Here is a 20768-nt window from a genome sequence, read left to right as displayed (position 1 = left end):
ATAACGCGCCAGTTATGTGCAGGTGCAAAGTTGATTAAGCTGACTTTCCGTTAGCATCTTGTTTGCATTGCTCTGTAGAATCTAAAGTTGTTAATCGTAACGTGAACAAGGATTATTACTAAAAGAAGCTTTCATATCAAACCCGACGTCCCGAGTCAATACTTTGAAGACAGTTAATCTAAAACACCCACTATTGCCCCCAGAACATTCTCCATTTTTTGGGGCATGGACTCTACAATGTGTCAAAAACATTCCACAAGGCAGCTGGCCCATGTTGACTCCAATGCTTCCCACAGGTGTCAAGTTGGTTGGATGTCTTTTGGGTGGTGGACTATTCCTGATACACCCTGGAAACTGTTGAGCGAGGTCTGGTCAGCCTGTCATGGAAAGAGCAGGTGTTCTTAATGTGTGGTGTGGTGTCAGGAAAATAACCTCACACTCAACATCAACAAAATAAAGGAGATGATCGTGGACTTCAGGAAACAGCAGAGGGAGCACCCCCCTATCCACATCGACGGGACAGTAGTGGAGAAGGTGGACAGTTTAAGTTCCTCTGTGTACACATCATGGACAAACTGAAATGGTCCACCCACACGGACAGCGTAGTGAAGAAGGCGCAACAGTGCCTCTTCAACCTCAGGAGGCTGAAGAAATTTGACTTGTCACCAAAAACACTCCCACACTTTTACAGATGCACAATTGAGAGCATCCTGTCAGGCTGTATCTCTGCCTGGTACCGCAACTGCTCCGCCCACAACCGCAAGGCTCTCCAGAGGGTAGTGAGGTCTGCACAACGCATCACGGGGGCAAACTACCTGCCCTCCAGGACACCTACATCACCCGATGTCACAGGAAGGCTAAAAAGATCATCAAGGACAACAACCACCCGAGCCACTGCCTGTTCCCCCCTCTATCATCCAGAAGGCAAGGTCAGTACAGGTGCATCAAAGCTGGGACAGAGAGACTGAAAAACAGCTTCTATCTCAAGGCCATCACACTGTTAAACAGAACATCACTACATTGAGTGGCTGCTGCCAACATACTGACTCAAATCTCTAGCCACTTTAAGAATTACAAATTGGATGTAATAAATGTATCACTAGTCACTTTAAACAATGCCACTTTATATAATGTTTACATACCCTACATTACTCATCTCAAATGTATATACTGTACTCTATACCATCTACAGCATCTTGCCTATGCCGTTCGGCCATCGCTCATCCATATATTTATTTGTACATATTCTTATTCATTCCTTTACACTGTGTATAAGGTAGTTATTGTGAAATTGTTAGATTACTTGTCAGATATTACTGCATTTCGCTGCACTCACATTAACATCCGCTAACCATGTGAATGTGACCAATAACATTTTATTTAATTTTATTTGGGACACATACTATAGCTAGAGCAATATACCAAAGGACTCCAGAAATATAATTTGCCTGCTCATGCTCATGTGTACTGTCACCTACACTTACACTTGGATTTCTGATGGAACTTTTATGGTATGGCATTATTTCTAAAGAACCATACTATTTAGAATCTGTTGTTCACAACTCATCATTCTTCAAAGCACGTTATACATGTTGACTGAATAGGTCATTTTCTGTGAGACACTGTAGGTGTGGTGTGTCTGTATACTTACAGGTTTGGAAGGGGACTGTGGTTGCAAAGTTGGCAGTTGTAAGTGGGCCATCATAGCTTGGAGACGCTCCCGTTCTTTAGAGAGCTGATAGAGGAGAGGCGGATCGAGGAGAGAGGAGGAGGAGAGAGTGCAGGAAGAGGAGAGAGAGGAAAGAGAGAGAGGTACCAAGGGATGGAGGGAGCAAGAAGAGGTGAAGAAACCCCAAAGTAGTTTGAGCTGAGGTACGCCGTCACCACAGTCTCTCTCACACACACACACACACACACACACACCTACCTGGAGGTCTAACTGCTGCACCACCTGCATCTGGACTCTGCACTGGGCTGTGCTCCTTTCATCCAGCATGTGCTCAATACTTAGGTGCCTGAGAACGCTCACATGAGTTACTGGGGTGATACACACACGCAGAAACTGCTTTATACACTATACATACACTCTCCATAGGAAAACTTACTTGATAAACTGGCTGACGTTTTCACAAACAGTCTCACAGCCCGGCCAAATACACACACCATATCCATAGAGTGAGTGTGTTTGATCCACATCCAGCAAGCTGTAGGTAGAGGAGGAAGGTTTAAGGGTTACACATACAGAAGAGCATCACCATCATATTAAAAAAATACAGAAAAAAATGTGTTATTTTACAGTCTGAGGAACAAAGAGGGAGGGGTTAAAATAAAAATGAAAATTACCTTGCTTTTGATTTTAACAAGCTGCTACAGTGCTTTACTATAAACTTTACTACAGATTTTGCTGATAAAAAAAAACCTAAAGCAAAACAACAAACAAACAAAATAAGTTGTCCCAGTGGGACTCTTGCTAAAATTGAGAACAAACGACTTGGGGAAGTGAAGCTGTCTGTGGCTAACAGTTTAATTGATGTTTAAAAAACAGACCGTTTTAAATGTATTTTTTCAGTAGGCTGCACAGAGAAAGTGGTACTACTTTACCCTAAGGCAGGGGTGTCAAAATCAATCAGCGCAAGGGCCAAATTGAAAAAATACAACAAATTTGTTTGCCAGACATTTTTTAATTTTTTATTATTGCATACAACTGCTACCCAAACTGGCCATTGTTTAATTTAAAAAAAAATATGGCCCTTTATAATGTCCTCTTATGTATATAGGTGTCACGACTTTCACCAAAGTCAGTCCCTCTCCTTGTTCGGGTGGCGTTCGGTCACCAGCTTTCTAACTATCGCCGATCCACTTTTAATTTTCCATTTGTTTTGTCTTTGTTTTCTAAACACCTGGTTTCTATTCCCCAATTACATTTTCATTATTTAACCCTCTGTTTCCCCCATGTTTGTGTACGTGTTTGTATATAATGTTCAGGTGGTTACTTGTTGGCTGGTATTGTTTGCCGGGTTCGTTATTACGCCCGTTATTTACGAGTGACCGGTATTTTCACGCACCTTTAGTATTTGTTTTATACTGGTGCTGTTCGTTAAATAAATGACCTTGTACACTCATCTCTGCTCTCCTGCGCCTGATTCCATGCACCATTACAGAGCTGGGAGGTGCTGCAATTAGGGCGACCGGAGGAGGGGCCGATCCATGCATCATCTGTGGCCGCAGAGGGCACATTGCCGGTCGGTGCTGGGGAGGTTCCTCTAGGAGTCGAGGCAGCAGGCAGGGCACTCTCGTGTCACCCCAGGTGAGTCGGCACCAGGCTCACCCAGAGCCCCCTGTTGCTCACATGTTTTCCCCACATTCCCAGCGCTCGTAGATTCAGACGTAGCTGGGAATTTTATTGACAGATCATTTGCCCATAGTTTAGGGATCCCCGTTGTTCCTATGGATATGCCTTTCCCTGTGCACGCCCTAGATAGTCGACCGTTAGGGTCAGGGTAATTAGGGAGGCCACCGCTCCACTGGGCATGGTTACGCAGCAGGGTCACAAGGAGAGAATCAGTCTCTTCCTTATTGATTCTCCTGCGTTTCTCGTGATGCTGGGCCTACCCTGGTTGGCCTGTCATGACCCCACTATTTCGTGGCAACAGAGGGCTCTCACAGGTGGTCACGAAAGTGCTGGGGGAGGTGTTTAGGGGTTTCAATTGGTGCTACTACGGTGGAAAGTCCAGACCAGGTCTCCACAGTGCGCATCCCCTCTGAATACGCCGATTTGGCTCTCGCCTTCTGTAAAAAGAAGGCGACTCAATTACCACCCCATCGACTGGGGGATTGTGCAATAAATCTCCTGGTAGACGCAGCACTTCCCAGGTGTCATGTTTATCCCCTGTCGCAAGAGACGGCGGCGGCTATGGAAACATATGTTTCGGAATCTTGGAGCAGGGGTACATTCGGCCCTCCACTTCACCTGCCTCCTCAAGTTTATTTTTTGTTAAAATGAAGGATGGAGGTCTGCGTCCGTGTTTTGACTATCGAGGCATCAACCAAATCACTGAGGTACAGTTACCCGCCTCTCATCGCCAGTGCTATCGAGTCAATGTACGGGACGTGGTTCTTCACAAAATTGGTGCGTATCCGGGAGGGGGACGAGTGTAAGACGGGATTTAGTACCACCTCAGGGCACTATGAATACCTCGTCATGCCGTACGGGTTGATGAATGCTCCATCAGTCTTCCAGGCCTTTGTAGAGGAGATTTTCCGGGACCTGCACGTGCAGTGTGTAGTGGTGTATATCGACAACATTTTGATATACTCCGCTACACGTGCCGAGCATGTGTCCCTGGTGCGCAAGGTGCTTGGTCGATGCTTTACTTGTTGGCTGGTATTGTTTGCCAGGTTCGTTTTTACGCCCGTTATTTACGAGTGACCGGTATTTTCATGCACCTTTAGTAATTGAAACACTGGAACTTTTCGTAGAATAAATCACCTTGTACACTCATCTCTGCTCTCCTGCACCTGATTCCATTCACCACCAGTTACCCACAGCCTGACAATAGGATGATCATGAAAACTAAATAGTCTAAAAGAAATGTGAGATAATGTCTAGATGCTTTTTATAGTGGAGATCAAGTTTATTAAGTGAGACAGTGGATTGCACAGTCAGATGGAACATAGTAAATAGGCATTTTAACGTCATAGATTTAGCCTTTGGTTTCTTGTGGAATAGACATTGGCTGCAATGTGATTTTAACCAATAATTATTCAGTATTAGATCCACCTGTTGCATAAATCATTTAACATATTACAATTAATATATTTTAATAAAATAATATCAATACTATTTGTCCAGCCTTTGCTGCTATACTTGCATAAAATGCTGCGACCCTAATAAAAAAGTATTTAACTCCAAATAACAAATGTTGCTAGGTTGGTGTAACATTAAGAAAAAAAATTGCACTGCATTGATCACTGGTGTGGTTGACTGCAGCATTTCTGTATGGTGAACTCAAAATGTCTTGTCGTTGACTAGCCAGCCTAGGTTACTTCTCAAATGTTGCTGTAATAGGCCTAGATGTTTCTTCGTTGCATGGTGTTTTGTTGCAGGTTTAGTTTTTTGGTTATTCATTGTCATGCTTTAAAAACCAAAGCCGGAGTGCAACATTTTAGTAGCATAGCTAGGACTGTGGCATGTGGACTGCACCACTGCGTGATGTAAACAGGACACGTGAATGCAGCACAATTGATGTTGAATACACAGATGTGAGCACATCAGGCTGTAATGTCATAAAGTAAATGACTCAACTGTTGACTCATTTATACTCACTTGGGTGTCCTATTGTCCTTTAGTAGTATAGTAATTTAGTCCTTTACTGTTAGTCCTTTACTGTATCTTCTAACTTTTTGACAACCAAGATTATATTTGCTGTAGGCTACTGCTGGAATCGAAATTTGGCATGGACACTTACCCTACAACATCTTTAAACTTCGGTCTGGTAGAAGATTTCGTCAGTGCCATTAGTGATGATATGACACAGTGCACTGGATGGCTGGCATGTGTGTGTGGCAATGCACTGCAATTTGGCGTGCAGCACATCGGCAGTGCTTGCTGTGATTTTTGAGGAGACTATTGCTGGCTATATAGTAAATGGGCAAAATTAATTGACAACCCATATAATTGCGCAGGCCGGAGAGAAATGTGTTATGGGCCGGATTTGGCCAGCTGGCCTATGCTTGACACGTGCCCTAAGGATTCTAATCCATATACCTTTATTGTAAAGTGTTATGGAGAAGGCTTTACCCTTCTCTTGGGCTGGAACTAAGAGATTGGCCGTTGGTAGGGAAGTTGTGGGTGTTTGACATTGATGCTTTGGCTGTGGTTACGGGTTCAGTAGGGGACAGAGTGATGATACGGTCTGGACAGCTATCCTTTGTGCTTTCATCTTCCATTGTGCTGTTGGTTAGCTCCTTCCATATCTGCTGGAGCTCAATAGTATTCAAGCCAGCTGAAACACAGACATACATGTACAATATTACCTTGCAACACTGGGGTTAAAGGTTATACAGTGCCTTACGAAAGTATTCGGCCCCCTTGAACTTTGCGACCTTTTGCCACATTTCAGGCTTCAAACATAAAGATATAAAACAAAATTATTCAGCCCCTTTACTTTCAGTGCAGCAAACTCTCTCCAGAAGTTCAGTGAGGATCTCTGAATGATCCAATGTTGACCTAAAATGACTAATGATGATAAATACAATCCACCTGTGTGTAATCAAGTCTCCGTATAAATGCACCTGCACTGTGATAGTCTCAGAGGTCCGTTAAAAGCGCAGAGAGCATCATGAAGAACAAGGAACACACCATGCAGGTCCGAGATACTGTTGTGAAGAAGTTTAAAGCCGGATTTGGATACAAAAAGATTTCCCAAGCTTTAAACATCCCAAGGAGCACTGTGCAAGCGATAATATTGAAATGGAAGGAGTATCAGACCACTGCAAATCTACCAAGACCTGGCCGTCCCTCTAAACTTTCAGCTCATACAAGGAGAAGACTGATCAGAGATGCAGCCAAGAGGCCCATGATCACTCTGGATGAACTGCAGAGATATACAGCTGAGGTGGGAGACTCTGTCCATAGGACAACAATCAGTCGTATATTGCACAAATCTGGCCTTTATGGAAGAGTGGCAAGAAGAAAGCCATTTCTTAAAGATATCCATAAAAAGTGTCGTTTACAGTTTGCCACAAGCCACCTGGGAGACACACCAAACATGTGGAAGAAGGTGCTCTGGTCAGATGAAACCAAAATTGAACTTTTTGGCAACAATGCAAGACGTTATGTTTGGCGTAAAAGCAACACAGCTCATCACCCTGAACACACCATACCCACTGTCAAACATGGTGGTGGCAGCATCATGGTTTGGGCCTGCTTTTCTTCAGCAGGGACAGGAAAGATGGTTAAAATTGACGGGAAGATGGATGGAGCCAAATACAGGACCATTCTGGAAGAAAACCTGATGGAGTCTGCAAAAGACCTGAGACTGGGACGGAGATTTGTCTTCCAACAATACAATGATCCAAAACATAAAGCAAAATCTACAATGGAATGGTTCAAAAATAAACATATCCAGGTGTTAGAATGGCCAAGTCAAAGTCCAGACCTGAATCAAATCGAGAATCTGTGGAAAGAACTGAAAACTGCTGTTCACAAATGCTCTCCATCCAACCTCACTGAGCTCGAGCTGTTTTGCAAGGGATGGGAATGGGAAAAAATGTCAGTCTCTCGAAATGTGCAAAACTGATAGAGTCATACCCCAAGCGACTTACAGCTGTAATCAAAAGGCAAAAGGTGGCGCTACAAAGTATTAACTTAAGGGGGCTGAATAATTTTGCACGCCCAATTTTTCAGTTTTTGATTTGTTAAAAAAGTTTGAAATATCCAATAAATGTTGTTCCACTTCATGATTGTGTCCCACTTGTTGTTGATTCTTCTTCAAAAAAATACAGTTTTATATCTTTATGTTTGAAGCTTGAAATGTGGCAAAAGGTCGCAAAGTTCAAGGGGGCCGAATACTTTCGCAAGGCACTGTAGCTTCAGGGAGAAAGTATGTGTAGGTAGGGGTATAGCTTTACTTGAGTATTTCTGAGCCGTCAAAGTAAGGGCAGATATAAGAGTATGCTTGATGAGAATATTTTGGGTCGCCTGATTTGAAAATGGGTCTGCGAAAGAAAAAAAATGTAAATGGACTGCTTGGTTCATCGAACTCGGGTACCGTGAGTAACCTCCGATATCCACTAAATGACAAATGTGGCTCTAACTTTTGATCGGTTGTAGCTATACACTATTATGACCCATTTCCTGAAAGCAAGGACTCTCAGGAATATATGCTGTTTCCCTCTATAATGCTAGAACAGAGTGGACAGCACCAAATCAGATTGGGGGAAAGAAAACATCATAATTGAAAACAATGATTGTGTTCATTTCTACACAGAAGTTCATACACAAATGCCGGGTTATATTCTGAGGTAATGATTTTTTACTTTGACTACATCAAAAACGCATGCATTACACATCTATAAGATTTTCATGAACATCTAATAACAGGTCCGAAACGCATTATTATAGGTTAATGAAATATATCCATAGCATAGTGCATTCATGTCATGCTATGAAAGACCTCATATTTAGGCATCCTAATAGCTGCATTATTTCAATGATAGTGTAGTGTCATCATAATTGCTGTTCTCAAATGTGTGTTTCTACCATACCAGTCCCTTAATTTGTCCCGTTTTAAATAACTGTCACAATGTGCAAATGCACAATGGAGATAGTGAAAAAACATCACTAACTAAATGCCTCATGAGTTGTATTACATTTTGAGAGTTAAAACAAGTGTTGACATTGTGCCAGGGGCTTAGCTAGCTGTAAGAAAATAAAACCCCAAAATGTCAATAGTAGTTAGGAGTCTTTGGTGAAGTCCTCAACACTACCTATGTTACATCTGGAAAATTGTAAGGAAAAGTTCATATTTTATTAACATTCTGTGTTGTGTCCATATTCTTTTTTGATATGTGAGTAATGTTTATAAATGCTTTATGAATGGGAAAATAGATTTTACTTTAGACTAGTATGACCAACTAATTTGTGATGAGGAGGAGGGCTGGTAATGACTTACGAAAGAGTTTTGATGTGATCCTTAACTTTGCGATTTGATCTGTAAAATTTGTCCTGAAGATGTAACCTTGTGCGGATCTTCATCCACAATTGACTTCAAGGAGTAGTAGTAGTAGTGGTAAACTGGCCGGTGGGGGAAATGGGGCTGGTATCAACATAATAAAAATAAAAAAACTTTTGAGAACAGCCATAATGATGACACTACATGTATCAAGATACCTAAATATGAGCTCTTGCATAGCATGACATGAATACGCAATAGATATGCTTTGGAAATATTTAATGAACCTTTAATAATGCGGTTGGGATCTTTTATATCACGTTAATGAAATGCTTATAGATATGTATTGAATGCGTTATGGCTATGAGGTCAAAGTAAAACGTTACTCTTCAAACCATACTTTCTTCTGATTGAAAGTACTGTCAGACTGATTTGTTATAGACTCTCATAGCCGCTGTTGATTTCATCAACATTTTTTGGTGTGGTCTCAATTTTTTCTTAAATATCAAGATATGGTCATGGACCAAAAAAGTTTGGGGAACCCCTGCACTAAGTAAACCAAGGAGTTAGCTAGAGTAGAGAGGATTTACCTGGAAACAAGGTGTGGGAGGCCAGGCCTGGTCTTTGCACTTTGAACAGCTCCTGCTGGAGGATCTGCTGGAACACTAGCTGCTGCCTAGAGAGCTGAGTGAGAGAGTGAGTGAGACATGCTAAGGGTTCAGTGTCTATGTTTACAGTGCTCATATTCACACATCCATAGAAGTTGTGTCACTTGGAGTTTGAAGCAGGTGCTGTGACTCTGAACTCATATATAGACACCACATCTTGGCTACATTGTCCATCAGCATAGAAACACACACAAAATAACTATAACATTTTACTTGGATAGATTATGCGAGACAAGTTCCAAGTACTGCAACACCTACTTACTTGTAGGTTACTTCTCAACAATGCCACAACAATAATAAATTATACATTATGAGAATACGAACATAAAGTAAATGGCTTAGTAGAATAGAATAAACATTTTAGCATAAGTATAATACAGGAAGGCACCATTTATAGTCCAATATTTACATGTGTATTGGAGAAAGGGGGAATAGGGGGCAGTGCATAAACTGAGCATTATAATAAGAGTCTGTTAGCAGCAGTTGTGATGTGTGTGCAGCATCAATGTATATGTATGAATGAGTGCATGTGTGCTAATGTGTGGAGCATCAGAGCATGTTCAGCAGTCTGATGGTTTGTATGTAGGAACTTTCTCAAAGCCTCTTATCAGACCTCATGCTTTGATACCATCTGCCCCACGGTAAAGGAGAGAACAGCTCATGGCAGTGGTGTGTGGGATCCTTGATGATGCTGCATTCAATCCCTCGTCATTGTTGGTTATCAGGCCTACAACCATGGTGTCGTGCAAAGCCTCGCAGTCGTGGGTGAACAGGGAGTACAACAGAGGACTGTGTTAAGAGTCAGTGTGGAGGAAGTGTCAATCCTCACAGCCTGCGGTCTGCCCTTCAGGAAGTCCAGGATCCAGTTGCAGAGGGTGATGTCCAGACCCAGGGCTCTAAGCTTGGTGACGAGCGTATCATTTATTTTTTGTTTTACCAGGCAAGTCAGTTAAGAACAAATGACAGCCTAGGAACAGTGGGTTAACTGCCTTGTTCCAATGCTCTAACCACTAGGCTACCTGCCGCCCCGAGCTTGGAGGAAACAATAGTGTTGAATGCCGAACAGCATGCTCATATACAGTAGTTGTTCCTCTTGTCAATAGCGAATTAATAGAGATGGAAATGGCATCTTCCATGGATCTGTTGGAGTGGTAGGCAAATTAGAGTGGGTCCAGTGTGCCTGGCATCCTGGCCTTGATGTTGGCCATGACCAACCTCTCGAAGCACTTCATGATGACCGAGGTGAGCGAGGTGGGGTGATAGTCACTTGGGCATGTCATTTTTTTTCTTGGGCACTGGGATGATGGTAGTCTCCTTAAAGCAGGTGGGGACTACAGCCTGGGACAGGGACATTACATTATAGTATCATATAGTATAGCATGGGGGCTCAACTGGGGGTCTGCGGAGGTACTGCAGGGGGTCCGCGAAAAAGAAAAAATAATAATAATAATATATATATATAGTGGATTTATTTTATTGCAATGTTTTTATGAATATCACTAGCAACAACAGAAAAATATATTTTTATTACATACCTACAGTATAAAAGAGGGGAATATAATTTCTAATGACATCAACTTTATTTCTCAACTCTGAATATTGAGCAATTACACTTATTGGAGCTAATTGCACTCACTGGAGTATCTGAATTAGGCTTTCAAAAAGCACCCGAAGTGATGCTGGCTACTGGCAAGCTTTCTTGACTTGAGTTTATTTCCGAAATGTTAAATGTATTTTTTTTAACAAGAAATGGCATTGCTTATCAAATCAAATTTTATTTGTCACATACACATGGTTAGCAGATGTTAATGCGAGTGTAGCGAAATGCTTGTGCTTCTAGTTCCGACAATGCAGTAATAACCAACACGTAATCTAGCTAACAATTCCAAAACTACTACCTTATAGACACAAGTGTAAGGGGATAAAGAATATGTACATAAAGATATATGAATGAGTGATGGTACAGAGTGGCATAGGCAAGATACAGTAGATGGTATTGAGTGCAGTATATACGTATACATATGAGATGAATAATGTAGGGTATGTAACCATTATATTAGGTAGCATTGTTTAAAGTGGCTAGTGATATATTTTACATCATTTCCCATAAATTCCCATTATTAAAGTGGCTGGAGTTGAGTCAGTGTGTTGGCAGCAGCCACTCAACGTTAGTGGTGGCTGTTTAACAGTCTGATGGCCTTGAGATAGAAACTGTTTTTCAGTCTCTCGGGCCCAGCTTTGATGCACCTGTACTGACCTCGCCTTCTGGATGATAGCGGGGTGAACAGGCAGTGGCTCGGGTGGTTGTTGTCCTTGATTATCTTTATGGCCTTCCTGTGACATCGGGTGGTGTAGGTGTCCTGGAGGGCAGGTAGTTTGCCCCCGGTGATGCGTTGTGCAGACCTCACTACCCTCTGGAGAGCCTTGCGGTTGTGGGCGGAGCAGTTGCCGTGCCAGGCGGTGATACAGCCCGACAGAATGCTCTCGATTGTGCATCTGTAGAAGTTTGTGAGTGCTTTTGGTGACAAGCCGAATTTCTTCAGCCTCCTGAGGTTGAAGAGGCGCTGCTGCGCCTTCTTCACGATGCTGTCTGTGTGGGTGGACCAATTCAGTTTGTCTGTGATGTGTACGCCGAGGAACTTAAAACTTACTACCCTCTCCTCTACTGTTCCATCGATGTGGATAGGGGGGTGTTCCCTCTGCTGTTTCCTGAAGTCCACAATCATCTCCTTAGTTTTGTTGACGTTGAGTGTGAGGTTATTTTCCTGACACCACACTCCGAGGGCCCTCACCTCCTCCCTGTAGGCCGTCTCGTCGTTGTTGGTAATCAAGCCTACCACTGTTGTGTCGTCCGCAAACTTGATGATTGAGTTGGAGGCGTGCGTGGCCACGCAGTCGTGGGTGAACAGGGAGTACAGGAGAGGGCTCAGAACGCACCCTTGTGGGGCCCCAGTGTTGAGGATCAGCGGGGTGGAGATGTTATTGCCTACCCTCACCACCTGTGGGCGGCCCGTCAGGAAGTCCAGTACCCAGTTGCACAGGGCGGGGTCAAGACCCAGGGTCTCGAGCTTGATGACGAGCTTGGAGGGCACTATGGTGTTAAATGCCGAGCTGTAGTCGATGAACAGCATTCTCACATAGGTATTCCTCTTGTCCAGATGGGTTAGGGCAGTGTGCAGTGTGGTTGAGATTGCATCGTCTGTGGACCTATTTGGGCGGTAAGCAAATTGGAGTTGGTCTAGGGTGTCAGGTAGGGTGGAGGTGATATGGTCCTTGACTAGTCTCTCAAAGCACTTCATGATGACGGAAGTGAGTGCTACGGGGCGGTAGTCGTTTAGCTCAGTTACCTTAGCTTTCTTGGGAACAGGAACAATGGTGGCCCTCTTGAAGCATGTGGGAACAACAGACTGGGATAGGGATTGATTGAATATGTCCGTAAACACACCAGCCAGCTGGTCTGCGCATGCTCTGAGGGCGCGGCTGGGGATGCCGTCTGGGCCTGCAGTCTTGCGAGGGTTGACACGTTTAAATGTTTTCCTCACATCGGCTGCAGTGAAGGAGAGTCCGCATGTTTTAGTTGCGGGCCGTGTCAGTGGCACTGTATTGTCCTCAAAGTGGGCAAAAAAGTTATTTAGTCTGCCTGGGAGCAAGACATCCTGGTCCGTGACGGGGCTGGTTTTCTTTTTGTAATCCGTGATTGACTGTAGACTCTGCCACATACCTCTTGTGTCTGAGCCGTTGAATTGAGATTCTACTTTGTCTCTATAGTGACGCTTAGCTTGTTTGATTGCCTTGCGGAGGGAATAGTTACACTGTTTGTATTCGGTCATGTTTCGGTCACCTTGCCCTGATTAAAAGCAGTGGTTCGCGCTTTCAGTTTCACGCGAATGCTGCCATCAATCCACGGTTTCTGGTTTGGGAATGTTTTAATCATTGCAATGGGAACGACATCTTCAACGCACGTTCTAATGAACTCGCTCACCGAATCAACGTATTCGTCAATGTTGTTGACTGACGCAATACGAAACATATCCCAGTCCACGTGATGGAAGCAGTCTTGGAGTGTGGAATCAGATTGGTTGGACCAGCGTTGAACAGACCTCAGCGCGGGAGCTTCTTGTTTTAGTTTCTGTCTGTAGGCAGGGATCAACAAAATGGAGTCGTGGTCAGCTTTTCCAAAAGGAGAGCGGGGCAGGGCCTTATATGCGTTGCGGAAGTTAGAATAGCAATGATCCAAGGTTTTTCCAGCCCTGGTTGCGCAATCGATATGCTGATACAATTTAGGGAGTCTTGTTTTCAGGTTAGCCTTGTTATAATCCCCAGCTACAATGAATGCAGCCTCCGGATATATGGATTCCAGTTTGCAAAGAGTCAAATAAAGTTTGTTCAGAGCCATCGATGTGTCTGCTTGGGGGGGAATATATACGGCTGTGATTATAATCGAAGAGAATTCCCTTGGTAGATAATGCGGTCGACATTTGATTGTGAGCAATTCTAAATCAGGTGAACAGAAGGACTTGAGTTTCTGTATGTTGTTGTGGCCACACCACGTCACGTTAACCATGAAGCTCTTCTTACCAGAAAGATGTTTGTTTCTGTCGGCGCGATGCGTGGAGAAACCAGCTGGTTTCCGATAGCCGATAGCGTCTCTCCAGTGAGCCATGTTTCCGTGAAGCAAAGAACGTTACCGTCTCTGATGTCCCTCTGGAATGCTACCCTTGCTCGGATTTCATCAACCTTGTTGTCAAGAGACTGGACATTGGCGAGAAGAATGCTAGGGAGTGGTGCACGATGTGCCCGTCTCCGGAGTCTGACCAGAAGACCGCTTCGTTTCCCCCTTTTACGAAGTCGTTTTTTTGGGTCACCGGCTGGGATCCATTCCGTTGTCCTGGGTGAAAGGCAGAACACAGGGTACCTACTTATGGGTACCTTCATGTGTGTGTAAAGTATGTGCTCAGATTTTTTAAAATACGTTTTGTAATACAATGGCATTTTCATTTACTCTATATTTGACTGTGATATGTGATTGTCCCACCTAGCTATTTTAAGATTAATGCACTAACTAAGTAACTCTGGATAAGAGCATCTGCTAAATTACTAAAATGTCAAATATACATGTTTTATGTACATATCTCATTTCTGTATTGATTGATTAAAAAAACATGTTGCCATCACAAATGTATTATTTGTACAGTTCTTTATTTATGTATTTTATTTAACCAGGAAAGTCAGTTAAGAACAAATTTTTATTTAAACTGACGACCTACACCGGCCAATTGTGCGCTGCCCTATTGGACTCCCAATCATGGCTGGCCTGGATTCAAACCAGAGTGTCTGTAGTGACGCCTCTAACACTGAGATGCAGTGCCTTAGACCGCTGCGCCATTCGGGAGCCCAACTACATATACAAATGTAGTTATTTGATACATTTGACTGTGTAAAACCCAGCAGAACTATGTATTTCTCTGAGAGTGAGGCAGATATATATAGTGTTTTGTTAAAAACATTTGTCTCTCTGAAATTTAACCATCAAGTGATAGATTTCAAACAAATATATCTTTCATTGAACAACCCCATGCCGTGATTTGATACTTAAAAAACACACCAATCTCTTTCATAAGTTCTTTAAACAATAAAAGCTCATTTACCAACATTTCCGAAAATTGATGTACACTGAGTGTACAAAACATTAGGAATACCTTCCTAATATTGAGCTGTACCCCCTTTTGCCCTCAGAACAGCCTCCATTCATCGGGGCATGGATTCTACAAGGTGTCAAAAGTGTTCCACTGGGATGCTGGCCCATGTTGACTCCAATGCTTCCCACTGTTGTGTCAAGTTGGCTGGATATCCTTTGGGTGGTGGACCATTCTTGATAGACACAGGGAAACTGAGTGTTGCAAAACCCAGCAGTGTTGCAGTTCTTGACACAAACCGGTGTGCCTATAACCTACCATACCATGTTCAAATGCACTTAAATCTTTAGTATTGTCCATTCACCCTCTGAATGGCAAACATAATCCATGTCTCAATTGTCTCAAGGCTTAAAAATCCTTCTTTATTAACCTGTCTCCTCCCCATCATATACACTGACTAGCTTTCACCTGGATTCACCTGGTTAGTCTGTCACGGAAGGAGCAGGGGTTCATAATGTTTTGTGCACTCAGTGTATAGCGTTTTGGCAAAAACTCTTCAGTTGGACATACACATTGCTAACCAGGGTAGTTACAAACAGCATAGGAATGAAATCCTCAAGTAGAGGCCAGAGGGCACGCACTTAGTGTGTTGTGAAATCTGTTATGAATGTATTGTAATGTTTTTAAAATTGTATAAGTAACTGCCTTAATTTTGCCGGACCCCAGGAAGACTAGCTGCCTATAATAAATACAAATAAAAATACTAACCTTGCTTAACAAGCTAAACAGCTGCTATTAGTGAAGATGTGTTTGGGCTGATATTAATACATTCGTTTAGGAGACAGGTGGATTCAACTTTATAATCAAGTAGATATAGTTTACCCAATTTCAGTTTTTCAAGTGGGTGAAGTTGGTATTCATTTAACACGCAGAGTGGCTCAGTTGGGAGGAGAAGCTTCATTTCCAAAAGTTGTAAGCGGTCAAAACCATTGGTTTATGAGACAGGAGTGTCTAATTTGCTAATTTTCAAAGATGCATTACAAGCTCAAAACTTTTTTCAACAAAAATGACAATTATGACAATAATTGTGGGCATTTGCATGACAATTAATCGTTACCCCAAATTACATAATCGTCACAGCCCGAGTTACCGTTCTAGCAGGCTGTTAGACTTTACACTTCTTCCAATTATAGTGTGGGGAGGTCAAAATAATGAAAACCAAATATATTCAGTTTAAAATGTTGATTACTTGTCTTTGCCATTACCATTCACCGGACAATAAGACAAGACGTGGAAAAAAAACATATGATGGGGGTCCCTGGGTCGACAAATTGCCTGGGCGGTGGTCCCTGGGCAAGAAAAGGTTGAAGACCTTTGTAGTATAGTATAGTATAGTATAGTAATTTGGATTGGATCGTGCTGTACCTGCTGGAGCAGGATAGCGTGCTGCTGTTGCTGGAGCAGAGCCTGGAGCTGACCCGGGGACAGAAGCTGCTGCATCTGCTGAGGACTCATCATAGTCATTGAGACCTGTGTGAAGAAGAAGCATCGGATCAGACATTGAGGAGACAGGATGTTCTGGTGCTTACCTCTCTTAGAGGCTTTTATTTACAATATTAACAGGTGCTGGACTAATTGGCCCATAAACTTCGTACAGAAAATATTACCTGCCTCGACTGCTCTCCCTCAGGCAAAATCAATTTAGCACCTAGTATTCTTTCTAGGAACTCCCTTCAAGTAGGAATGTTCCACTATGACAGCCTTATAACACAGTTCTACCATAAATATGTAATTTCTCATGGACATATAACATCCTAAACAACAGTTTTACATAAACAAAGACTTCAATAACTTGTGCCATAACTTCTTTAAGTCACACAATACACATTCATGAAGTAATTCACCTCAGGATAATTAATCCCTTTGGCTAATCCCGTCAACCAATACATGTTCCTCGATGACTCAGACTAATTTGCGCCATGCGTTCCATGGCCCCTGTCATACACAAAGGTGAGGAGAGAGAGCGTATTCAGTGTAAAAGTTTTGCATAGGAAATTACACCCTATTCCAGGCAAATTAAAAACTGGACCTCAAAGCCAGTTCCACGGCAAATATGTATTCTTCCCCACTAATAAAGGACTGATTTAGACCTGGGACAGCAGGTCAGTGCAATTTATTATCAGGTAGAACACAAAACCAGCAGCACCTCCTGGCTTGGACTAATTTGCAGCACCTACAAATGCCCTATTTCCTATATCAGGGGTCTCTAACCCTTTTCCTGGAGAGCTACCCACCTGTATGTTTTCTCTCCAACCCCAGTTGTATGTTACCTGATTCAGCTTATCAACCAGATAATTATTAGAATCATGTCTGCTAGATTAGGGTTGGAGCGAAAACCTACAGGACTGTAGCTTTCCAGTAACAAGGTTGGAGAACGCTGCCGTATATAGTGCACTACCTTGACTAGAATTGAAAACATTGTACCATGCTCTTGTGGACTTTTCACGTGCATATATTCATTATATTGTCCACTCATTTTGACAGAAAATACCACCTTTCCCTGTATAATGCACTACTTTACTCAAAATGCATATGATGGCGCAGGAGGAGAAGGCTGTCGTTTACGGGTTCCTAATAAATTGTGCTATTATGTGTATTATATGTTTTTTCGCATTATTTGTAACTTATTTTATACATATTGTTTCTGCCACCATCCCTTATGACTGGAAAGAACTTCTGGATATCAGGACAGCGATTGCTTACCTTGTACTGGACAAAGACTTTTTCTTTAATGAGTCGGACGCAAAGTATTTACTTCAGACACCCGACAAGGCCCAAATCCCATTCATTTGCATGAAGAAGAGACGGAGATAGCTCGAGGTGCCATGTAAGGATCCGACGGGGAGTGAGTAATCCCCCTGTACCATCAGTCCTATTAGCCAACGTACAATCATTGGATAACAAAATGGTTGAGCTCCGATCAAGACAATCTTACCAATGGGACATTAAAAACTGTAATATCTTATGTTTCACCAAGCCGTGGTTGAATGATAACATACAGCTGGCTGGGTTTTCAGTGCATCGGCAAGATAGAACAGCTGCCTCCGGTAAGACTAGGGGTGGTGGTCTGTGTCTATTTGTAAATAACAGCTGGTGCACAAAATTGAATATTAAGGAAGTCTCAATGTTTATTATCTCATGAAAAGTGGTACTCCACACTATTTATCAAGAGAGTTTTCACCTATATCTTTCGTAACTGTCTATTTACCACCTCAAACCGATGCTGGCACTAAGACAGCACTCAATGAGCTGTATAAGGCCATAAGCAAACAAGAAAATGCTCATCCAGAGGCGGCGTTCATAGTGGCCAGGGACTTTAATGCAGGGAAACTTAAATCCGTTTGACCTATTTTCTACCAGCATGTTAAATGTGTAACCTGAGGGAAAAAACCTCTAGACCACATTTACTCCACACACAGAGACGTGTACAAAGCTCTCCCTCGCCCTCCATTTGGCAAATCTGACCATAACTCATAACATTATCCTGTATACAAGCAAAAACTAAAGCAGTCCTTGGTGTCCACATCACCAACAAATTATCATGGTCCAAACACACCAAGGCAGTCGTGAAGAGGGCAGGACAATGCCCCTCAAGAGACTGAAAAGATTTGGCATGGGTCCTCATATCCTCAAAAAGTTCTATGGCAACTGCTCGGCCTCCGACCGCAAGGCACTACAGAGGGTAGTGCATACGGCCCAGTACATCACTTGGGTCAAACTTCCTGCCATCCAGGACCTCTATAACAGGCAGTGTCAGAGGAAGCCCCAAAAAATAGCCAAAGACTCCTGTAACCCTAGTCATAGACTGTTTTCTCTGCTACCGCATGGCAAGCGGTACCGGAGAACCATGTCTAGGCCCAAAAGGCTTCTTAACATCTTCTACCACCAAGCCATAAGACACCTGAACAGCTAATAAAATGGCTCCCTGAACTATTTGCATTGTCCCCCCCATTTCTACTCTGCTGCTACTGTTTTTTTAGTACACTTTTTTTCTTAAAACTACATTATTGGTTGTAAGTAAGCATTTCACTGTTGTGTTTGGCGCATGTGACAAATACAATTTTATTTTAGATTTTATTTTATTTGAATTTGCACCTATAAACCATATGGAATAGTATGGAATTTTTAAGACACAGGGGTAGCGCACAAGAGAACAGACATATTCATAAATGTCTGACTATATGACTGCATAACAATAGGTTGCGTCTATTTCTAAAGGTGACCCTAGAATGAGAAGGAGCTGTGTTCACCGGTTAATTAACAACATAATTACATGCATGATGTCACTCCTAATGGGAATTTATGGACATTATTCGAGACAAATACACAATGAATACTAACTGACCAGTGCCCAATGACACCGGTGAATGGCCACAGTGATAAAGAATAAACAGCAGCATGTTTTATCTTATTTTGCATCAGGAACCTAAACAACTGACATGACTAAATTAAATGTATGTCTTATGCAATCTGAGGACAAACTACACCTCGACAGATCTTATGCCAATTGGAAATAAATATTTTATCAGTGTTTCAATTGCAAGAAAACATCAAATCATCAGACTGCAAAACAGAATATCAAATAAAAATGTACACTGTCAATATTTTGGTAATGCAAACACACTTAAAATGTACTTTTTTGTTTAAGAAAACACACAAATGATGCAAACTATGATTCTGGTATGATGAAATAATAATCATTGTTGACTCAATCATTTTATTTAACATTGATATCATGAAATATTCTGAAAGTATGGAAATCACCTATTGTGCTGCCACTCCATAAGTGCGGGGATAGTAGTGATCTTCATAACTATCGCCCCATTTCAAGGCTTCCTTGTCTAGCTAAAATTCTTGAATCCTTGGTAAATGTACAACTTTGCTCTTTATCTAGTAAATGTCATTTTTTTTATTTAAAGGGTTTAGGCCTGGGCATAGCACTATTACAGCAACTATTACAGCAACCACTTTAGCTGTTAATGATCTTGACAATGCTTTAGACAAAAAAAAAAAAAAATGTACTGCTTTGTTTGAGGACCTGTCAAAAGCTTTTGATACTGTTGATCATGGTATTTTATTGAATAAGTTGTATTCTATAGGCCTGATCATGGTTTCATGGGAGTTTCTTGAAGTACATGAAGGTGTACCACAGGGGTCAATTTTGGGACTTGTTCTCGTCACTATTTGTATTAAAACCAGCGGTCATTATGTAAAAAATGGTTAATCTATATGCGGATGAGACTATTATGTATGCTAATGCCCCGACTGTTGATCTGTCTGTGTCAAAACTACAGTCCGATTCTATAGCTATGCAGGAATCCCTTGGTAATTTAAACTTGTGCAGCAATGACAGAAAGGTGGACGCGGTCAGAGACCCACTAAAGCAGCACCGCCCCCTCAAGAGTCTGAGCCTGCCTGGTCCAAAAGCCAAAGTCCCCAGATGGGTGAGCATAATATACAAGGATTATCTTAAAGCTGCTAATGAGAACCTTGATAACCTTGTACCTAGCTGTTAGGAATTCTAGTGGAGTACCATACCAAGGCAATGGCAGTGCTGGCAACATTTATTGTGGCCCTGGCGGTACAGAATAGGCAAACGGTCTGACTGCACACAGGTACTTGGAAACATTTGTCACAATGAGGGACCAACGTGTGTGGTTGTTGGGGGGTATCCGAGCTCCATCAACTAGGATATTGGTTAATCAAATATTGGTTAATCAAATCTTTCC

At 42.3% G+C, this 20768-nt stretch overlaps 1 protein-coding gene across 1 annotated transcript in view; it reads right to left on the bottom strand.

The window, feature by feature from the left end:
* The window catches only part of LOC110490546 (forkhead box protein P2), a 53240-nt gene that overhangs the window by 21019 nt on the left and 11453 nt on the right, over window positions 1-20768 (bottom strand). The window contains exons 3-8 of the mRNA XM_090200796.1: window positions 16405-16509; window positions 9266-9359; window positions 5801-6005; window positions 2106-2204; window positions 1928-2015; window positions 1652-1735 (exon numbers count right to left, since the gene is read on the bottom strand). Of these exons, the coding sequence (XP_090056922.1) occupies window positions 1652-1735; window positions 1928-2015; window positions 2106-2204; window positions 5801-6005; window positions 9266-9359; window positions 16405-16509 (675 nt within the window). The remainder of the gene's footprint in view (window positions 1-1651; window positions 1736-1927; window positions 2016-2105; window positions 2205-5800; window positions 6006-9265; window positions 9360-16404; window positions 16510-20768) is intronic.

This window comes from Oncorhynchus mykiss, chromosome 2 (genome assembly GCF_057628025.1).
Source record: "Oncorhynchus mykiss isolate SJ-2025 chromosome 2, ASM5762802v1, whole genome shotgun sequence".
NCBI classification, from domain to species: Eukaryota; Metazoa; Chordata; class Actinopteri; order Salmoniformes; family Salmonidae; genus Oncorhynchus; species Oncorhynchus mykiss.
This window is presented reverse-complemented; position numbering and strand designations above follow the sequence as displayed.